The 8,645-nt window shown below is 39.0% G+C and overlaps 1 protein-coding gene across 1 annotated transcript; it reads right to left on the bottom strand.

Annotated features, from left to right (window-relative positions):
• Nucleotides 1–1,567: 1,567 nt before the first annotated feature.
• On the bottom strand, nucleotides 1,568–3,943 carry LOC139711572 (vesicular acetylcholine transporter-like). Its single transcript, XM_071623449.1, has 2 exons — nucleotides 3,090–3,943; nucleotides 1,568–1,604 (listed from the first exon to the last, which is right to left on the bottom strand). The coding sequence occupies exons 1-2, from the start codon at nucleotides 3,941–3,943 to the stop codon at nucleotides 1,568–1,570; spliced, it is 891 nt and encodes a 296-aa protein (XP_071479550.1).
• Nucleotides 3,944–8,645: the final 4,702 nt, after the last annotated feature.

The raw sequence follows: 8,645 nt of genomic DNA, 5'->3' as shown, positions 1-8,645 counted from the left end.
ACTATGTGCACGGGGGAATGGTGGAACATTACACCACATTGCAATTTGGTTTGCATTGGTGTCAGGCGCGCCGGAAGCAGTTTTGGATTGGAGGGGCAAACATTGGAGGGGGCTCAAGATTAGACCATGCATATGTTACACAATAATACGAAAAATATGCACCAGATCTTTGAATTTTAGCTCTAAAAATGCAAAATCTCCACACCCGACCTTTTGGTTCATTGGAAAAGAGGTGACAGATTAGTCATTTGCAATTTCCATGAATGTTATATTTTTTTTTCGTCTTTTTGATTTGAACCTTCAGAAAGTCGTAAGTTTTGTTGTGGTTAGTACTTTTTTAATGAAAAGTCAAAAGTGTGTGTGTGTGTGTGTGCGCGCGTGTGTGTACAGAGGGGGGGGGGGGCGCTGCAGCTATATATAGGCCTATATCATAAACGCCTTGGGCCTAATTTTATTCACTGTACTCTGCTCACTGCCCATTAGGCCTGTCATCTTGGAAAACATGCAATAATTATCATCGTCTTCGAAAGGCTGAACGAAAGTCCATTTAGGTTATTAGGTATAAAAATAATAATGACCTATACACCTGTACTTACATTCTAAAAAGGATTCGGCCTACCAGTATCGGTATATAATGGGGATGCCTTGTCAGAGGAGTGATACGACACTGGTCAAAACTACTCATAGATAAGTAGTATCACGTTGATATAGGGCCAACATACACTGATTTACAATGTAGCATACTTCACAAAATTTGTGAATTTCTATCATTTATTATGCTCACACCCATTGATATACAACATATTCAACAGGCAGCATTACCGTGACAATATTGACATCACGTACGTCGCCATCTCCCTAAGGCCCCCATCTCATTAGGAATTTAAGGCGACCATGGCTACCATTGCTACCATGGCGATCTGTGAAAAATTTAGAAATTGTGGTGCAAATCGTGCTCCATCTCCATTTTTGGCTTGCAAGGCGACTACACAACGGTTTTTCTCTGCTCACTCTGCGCTGTAGGCGATAGTGCCACGATTATAATACGACTCTGCCACGTTGCCGCATTCCCAGGCCGACGAGACGCGCTGCTTCTGCGATCAAACCGACTGTGTTGAGATATTCGTATGCTTATCAAGACCTCGCTACAACAGTGATATACGATCGGAGTATAAAATGGGTTTCATGACTGAATTTCTTCAGTCTGATGTCAGTGTCAAACCAACATGGATATGCAGGATATGGTTTCACCCTTACATCTTAAGCGTTCTAAGAACACACCAGTTAGAACCTATAATGTGAAATTGCACTATTAGTTAAGTCATCCATTCTACTATAAAGGATGAAAAGTGTATGAAAGAACCGGCTTACGAGCAAACTACAAATCGTATCCGAGCTACAAGGAGCCAATTTTATGAAGATTGATAGATTGATTGCTTGCTTGCTTGCTTGCTTGCTTGCTTGATTGATTGATTTTATTTCTGCAAAATAAAATATGTACAACACTTCTTATTGAAAAATGCCAAGAAATTATCACAAAAGTACATGAAACTGCAGCTGGATGGCCCTACTCAGCTCCGCCCTCATGATGGAGCTGACATGTTCTACCGAGGGGTCCAGAAGAAAACACACTCGGTATATCTGAAATTAACATACAAACTTGTATCAACAAAAACTACACTACATAAACTTAAAATAACATCCACTACTATACATTTCAGTTATATAAACACTATTACATGTACCATTGCCATAATGGCAATAAACCAAATCAATGAATTCAACAAATATATATACATCATGCTTCAAAGAAAAAAGAACAAGAAAGAAAAAAGTACATATACACTAACTTGTTGAAGATTTGATACTATTATATAAACACGATCCTCTATAACTAAAAGATTTGCGGCAGTATTGAGTTTTGGGTTTGGGGAGAACAAGAGTACCAACAGAACGAAGATTATATGGCGTATTGGTAAATCTAAACATAAATTATTTGAAAAGATTGCAACTTCATCTTCTTGCATTGACTTGCAAAAGACAAACAAACAATTCAACAAACAGAGTAGATTCGTACGGAGTGTACGTGGAAAAAGAAATTTATACGCTTTACTCCATATCCACTTCCTAAGCTGATCGGCTGCATTACTCTCTTTCGTCCATGGTTGGTGCCTGGTACGTATATTAGTACTACGTATAAAAGAGTGGTAATTTTCATGAGCGATGGGGGCCGGCCGCTTTCGATGTGCGTGAGTTACGCTTTACGCGTTGCTACCCCGTCAGAGCTACGAATATGGCGCTTTAAATGCGCTTGTGAGGCGATTGAAATTGTAATACGCTCTAAAACCACGGCGCTCTCGCTACGGAAGTTTTGGACATGTTCAAAACTTGGCGGCGATGGTGGCGACCCTCCGCGCTTCTGACACGCTCAAGATACGATGGAGAGATTTAAAGCGATCAAGCCACGATCCGCCGCGCTTTGTCGATTTCTGATGATCGTAGCGGAATCGCCGTCTACAGTGGGATGGGGGTATAAAGGACATGTCTATTACACCACCGACGTGATACAAATTAGGCCTATCTGCTCTCATCACTGAATACAAACGACAATCACATCAGATTCTGAAGACGCCTGATGGACTTTGAAGAGAATGAATAATATTGGCATGTAAGCAATAAGAGCGCAGACGCCAACAATAACACTGAGTTTAGGATAGCCCATATCTTGAACAAGTTGTTCAGAGAAGACAGGGCCAACTGCGTATAATACTGAATGCAAGATGCGAGCAATGACACAGACACTCCTTAACCTATGTTGCTCGCCCAGATGGCGTGCGGTTGAGAAAAGGGAGGAAGTGACCAATGCACTGCCGAAGCCGATGCCGCAGAGGAGTAATGTTAATGTCCAGAAAGTTTTGCAAAGATGACTAAAGCAAGAGCTGATTCCAATGATCGTTGTGCCCATGACTGCCATCTTCAATAGCCTTTGAGACGATTGAGTTGCCAACTTTACAGTGGTCGAAACGCCTATGATGTATGGGAGGAACGTTGGTAACCAAATTATGCTAGCCTGCCAGCTTAGAGCACACGTGGTGTCATCCATCCAAACAGACATGGTGGGTTCCTGGAACGCTACTGCGACGTTCGACACGGACAACACCCAAGCGGCAAAGAAGATGTAGGGATTCACGATATACTTGAAGAATCGCATTGCCCCCGGCCTTTGCCATTTGTCCTCTGTGCAGTGCTTACAGGCCAAGAGACACAAAGTACCCCTAGGAACGGGGACAAATGCAATAATCAACAAGGAGGCAAGCATTCCTGCCAAGAACAGCAATCCTGTAAATGGTTGCGTCATGAGGAATCTAAATGACGTAAAAGTCAGTCGGATTCCAACGGCACAAACCAGACTTATCCCTACGACGAGGTCTCGTTTTGATCCGCAGGGGTAACGATCTATTACCATAGCGAAACCCGCTGTGTCGATAAATGCAAATCCGATACCCTGCAGACTCCTGGCGACAAACAGTAATCCGTAACTCTTTCCGAAGGAGAAAAACATGTTCGCAAGGACAGTAGCAACAAGTCCGATCATCATAGGAGGAGTGTAGCCAGTCTTATCGATCAGGACCTCCGAAACAGGGTTCATAACGAGCTGAAAGATGGCTTTCGCAGCAAACAGGATCCCGAAGGGTTTACCTCCGTCAATGTTATGATCTAGTCCACTGTCCGAGACGTACCACGAGTCACTGCGGTTTAGTCGGGATGTGACAGCCACTTCCTGCTGGAATGCTTCGATAGATTGAAGATAGTTTGGAAGAATGGCATGAACCACCATATATAGTACGTTGTCCATGACTACAGCTAAAAAGATGGCAACCACAACAAGCCTCTTGGTTAGCCGGGTCTTTGACTCCATCATCAGCTTCTCCGTCGTATCCATGATGAGATAACCAAAGATATCTCACTCTTGTGCTCGAGAATCTGCCCAGTATGTAGGCCACCGTCTAGAGAGATATTTACACACCTGAAGAAGTAGAGGAAATTGTTTTGGAAGTTGTCTCTCGAAATGGAGAGTTTCAACAATGTCAACAGATGGACATGGCATACCTTTGATTTTTATGAAACCCTCGTCTGTTCTCATAAATGGCTTGCGAGTTCCTGTGGACGGAGACATTATCTCTGCTCTATTGATATCATGACAGCATTGCCCAACCCCTATCGTAATATTGGTATCTTCTTCTAATCCGTTGCATAATTATGATGACAATACCCTTTTACTGTTTAAGTCTTGTCGACAAAGTGTTGCGAAACTGTGATTACGGTTGTACAGAACACTGTCCGAGGATTTTATGCATAGTAACCTATTAGGCACTCGTAAGAGATACACATCTTCGTCGCCATTTGTGTCTCCGTCAATATGGATGTCAATAAGATTATGCATTGGTACAATACAATAATGCAAGGCACAATATAATGAAATACACAAAACAGATAAATTCTGTCCCTCCGTTTTGTCATCTGTGTGTGTGATTAAATTCCACACCAGCGTTCATTTTAGGGATTCAATGAGAAACTAACTCCTTCAATACAAGACAAGCTTGTTATTATAAAGTACACTTGTTATTACAAACATTAACAAATTGGTAATCAAGCTAGTTGAATTGTCCCAGTTAGGTAACACAGCAGGACAAAATGGAAAAAAAAAAACCTTCTACAGAATCAGTATTTCATATAACTTCTATAAAGCAGCTCTTCCACCATAGACATTTCTACCAAAGAAAAAGGAAAGAACAACAATGGCACAGGATTATACATTATACCATTTAATTAAGAGTTACTCACAAATTACAGCTTGGTAAGAACTGAAGATACGGCCCAGACAGTTAATGGAGCATATCGTTAAGTAATTCTCACTGAAAAACAAAGAGTCCGATTACAGAGCGACAAGGTAACATCTCTTGAATTTGATGCCACTGATGAGAACAAAGGCACATTTCCTGCTAGATCATAATAAATACAGATACCTACCAGCAAAAAAGGAAAGGAAATTAAAGAAAAAATAAAATGGTCAGAAAGTCATTAACAAATCCCGGTAATTTCAGCACACTTGACAAACTTGTCACCTTGAAAATGGTAAAATGACACCATACACACAAATCTACACTCACACTCCAAGCTCTTCTCAATTGTGTTAGCTGGCTGGAAGTTTTTGCACATCACAATGCGTAGTAAACCGTTGAGGATGAGTGACAAGTATACTTGGGCAAGTGTCTATGGGAAATGCGTGTTGTAGCAAAATCATTCCGTACTCATTGGGTTATGGTATTATCAATTCCAATCATGTCTCCACAACACTTTCTTCAATGTCCACTGCATAACTAGCAATATCATTGTTGCACATGATACACTGTCAAGCTTTTGGACTGACAAATACCACAGCTTCCCTGACCTTTGAGAATTAGGTAAAGAAAGTATGCAAGGATGAAGACAGGCATGAAATACATAGCATTGGAGCAAAGCGTCTTCAATATAAGATCTCGTTTTTGTGAGCATCAAAACCTATAATCACATGCTACTTTCAAAAATACGAAGTGTTGTCAATGTATACGGAAGAACAAAACAATAAAACAAGGCAAACCAGAAAATTATACTTTTCTTAATTCAACAGCTTTGATTTAATGAAGATACAAAATAAATTTCACAGTATACCAAATGTAATAAAAATTCCGATCACTCCTAAGAACCATAATCTCTGGTGCTAAAGTAGAATGATACCCATTAAAGCTGATACCCATGCTTTTCAATTGCACAATACACCAACATTTGTTTTTGTTGAAATGGCAGAAAACATAGGATATATCCCGTATCATGTAGCTTGCCAGTATACTGGCCTCAGTATGAGGTGAAATTGGCCTGAAGCGTGACATACAACTGTATGACGGTAAACAGACATGGGAAACCGTGTCTACAGACTGTTACTAACAGAAGATTAACATTCAACTCAACAGCTTGTATGAATGATTCCCATGCTTTCTGGTGTGAAACATATGAAACACACTTTTTAGAAATTTCTGGGGCTTTATAAACCAATTTCTGTTGACTGTGACAAAGCAGACTTTATTGAATTAGATGTCAGATTAATTCTTACACCCACAAAATCATTAAAGAATTCACATTCAAGACTATACCTCTTCCATAGACATCATTTCCTACATGAATATCACTGATGTACAAGACTTTTATCACTCTGCACACAAGTGGTACTAGTACATTGCACAATTAGCATAACACATTTTGCACAAATTTTGGTTCCCTCTGATCCAAAATATACAGACATATCATATGTGCATTTTTATATATGAATTTTATTCATGTATATTTGAGTACACGTATTCACATATTACTTAGGAAGATGTTTTAAAGAGTTTCAAGGCATCATCAGGAAAATATAAGTCAACACTGCAAAGTTACACCAAAGACGAGTAATATTACAAAAATAAAATTATAATTTTGATTCAAAAGTGCTAGAATGATCATCATGTACAACACCTATGGTACACAAAAGTATTAGTTGTTGTTCGTAGCGTAGGACTAACCCTGAACATGTACACTGATTGTGAATCACATATGGAGAGAAAAGAGAGAGTTTCACAGAAGACCTAGCCACAGCATCTTTTCTCAGCCATGTAGAGATGCAAACATTTGTACAATTTGTGTGTGATCTCATCCACTTCTTGATTTCACAACTTGTTACAGCTTTACTCTTAACAAAAAAGGTAATATATATATATATATAATTATCATCATCATATCCTGGACAAAGTGAGATTCTAGCATCAGTGCAGCACCTATGATTTATCAGTGATGGTTCAATTTGCTCATACTGAATGTTTACTTCTACAGTCAAACTTGCTTTAGCGGCCACCTGTCTACAGTGGCCATCTTTTGTATCGCTTCTAATAAAAGCAAAGTTAAAGACCCTGTGCACAGTGGTCTCTTATCGTGGTGTGGCGAGTGGGCCACCAATTTTGTTTCTCATGTTATATTCTATCCTGCGTGTGGCAACCGCAGACACTTTATGGAGTCACAGGAAAGCTGATAATCTGCCATGTTTTGTCTTGTTTTGCTTTGTTTGTTTTGACTGTTTTTTTTTGTCTTGTTTTTGCTTTGTTTTGTTGTTGTTGTTTTTTTTTTTGCAAATGGCAAACAGGCATGGCAATGAACCCATGAAGAGCTTGTTTGCTGTATGCACACAATAACAGCACTGCAGTGCATGAAACACGTCTGCACATAAATTATACACATATAGTACAATGCATATGATGCATTATTTGGCACCCTGGAATACCAAAGATTTACCGTTTTGTTGAATTATATTTTTCTCAGCACTGTACCCTGGGTTACCAGAAATGTGGAAAAATAATTTATAGTATCATTATACACAAACATGTTTTTTTTCATTTGTGATTGTGCAACAATCAATGCATGCAAATACATGTAATAGATTTTTTTCTCTCATTTATAGCTCTGTTGTAATCTTCACTGTTTAAAAGTTAACATGGAAGGAAAATTGACATTACGATCGTTACTGCCACACTGATTTATATTGGTGCTGATGATGAGAAAATAGTTGCCATGACAACATTGCTAACTGTATGATAATTGAAACGAGATGGCTCAACACAACACTGTACCCCGGGTTACAACAGTACCCCAGTGTACGGAGTGCCGAATCGTATGTACATATAACTTCTTGTATACGACAATATAGGGAATATGTATGTGATAATTATACGTGAAATGTCATAGAACCTGTCAATAGCAGTCACTGGTCTTTAGCAGCCACTCTTTTCATCTCCATAAGACAAGTTTGACTCTACCTCTAAAAGCATAACTCTTGTGTTCTCAATGCATCATAACTTGAAAAGGGATTCATTCTCAACGTATGGTACTAAATAACTATCACTGTGTCAGAACATATACTATAAAAGACCTGGATGTTTAATTCTAACCATCTTAGATACTGCTTCCTTCATGTGACTGTAGTTTAAATAGATGTCTGTTTTCATTTTAATTCACAAGGTATTCATTAATGTCTTGCAACCAATAAAACTGTCATGGTTACTTCAGATGTACTCATGAACCAAAAATGCATTCAAATCTTTAACGATAATGTACAAATAGTGACTGTTTGGAGGGGCATGGTTAAATCTATTTGCCTGGAGGTGATTTCTCAACAGTGCTATGCTAAGAGTGAAGTCAAGGGGTATAGCACCATTGAGAAATCACTTAGGGCAAATAATTTCAATTGTGACCCTAAAAGAAGCAGTTGATGCTTGTTTTATAAACTGCATCCCACTTAATTTACTGTAGTTATGCTATAAAATCAGAAAGCTCAAAGTCCGTCCTTAAAGGGATTGTATAGTTTTTGTTGACACCCAACTTCAGGTTTCTAACATTTTTGGGGAGATAATGATCAACCTCTGATGAAATATGAAAGAGCATGTAATTCCAACATGGATTCAGCATTTATTTGATGAAAATTGGTTTTGAAATGTCTGAGATATCCAAAAAAGAGGAATCCCAACTTTGTTATTAGGATTGCTTTGTTTTACTTTGTTTTTAGATGTCTCAGCCATTCC

Source organism: Diadema antillarum, unplaced genomic scaffold (assembly GCF_040938485.1).
Source record: "Diadema antillarum isolate AM-2024a unplaced genomic scaffold, OU_Dant_1.0 seq00001671_RagTag, whole genome shotgun sequence".
In the NCBI taxonomy this organism is placed as follows: domain Eukaryota; kingdom Metazoa; phylum Echinodermata; class Echinoidea; order Diadematoida; family Diadematidae; genus Diadema; species Diadema antillarum.
This window is presented reverse-complemented; position numbering and strand designations above follow the sequence as displayed.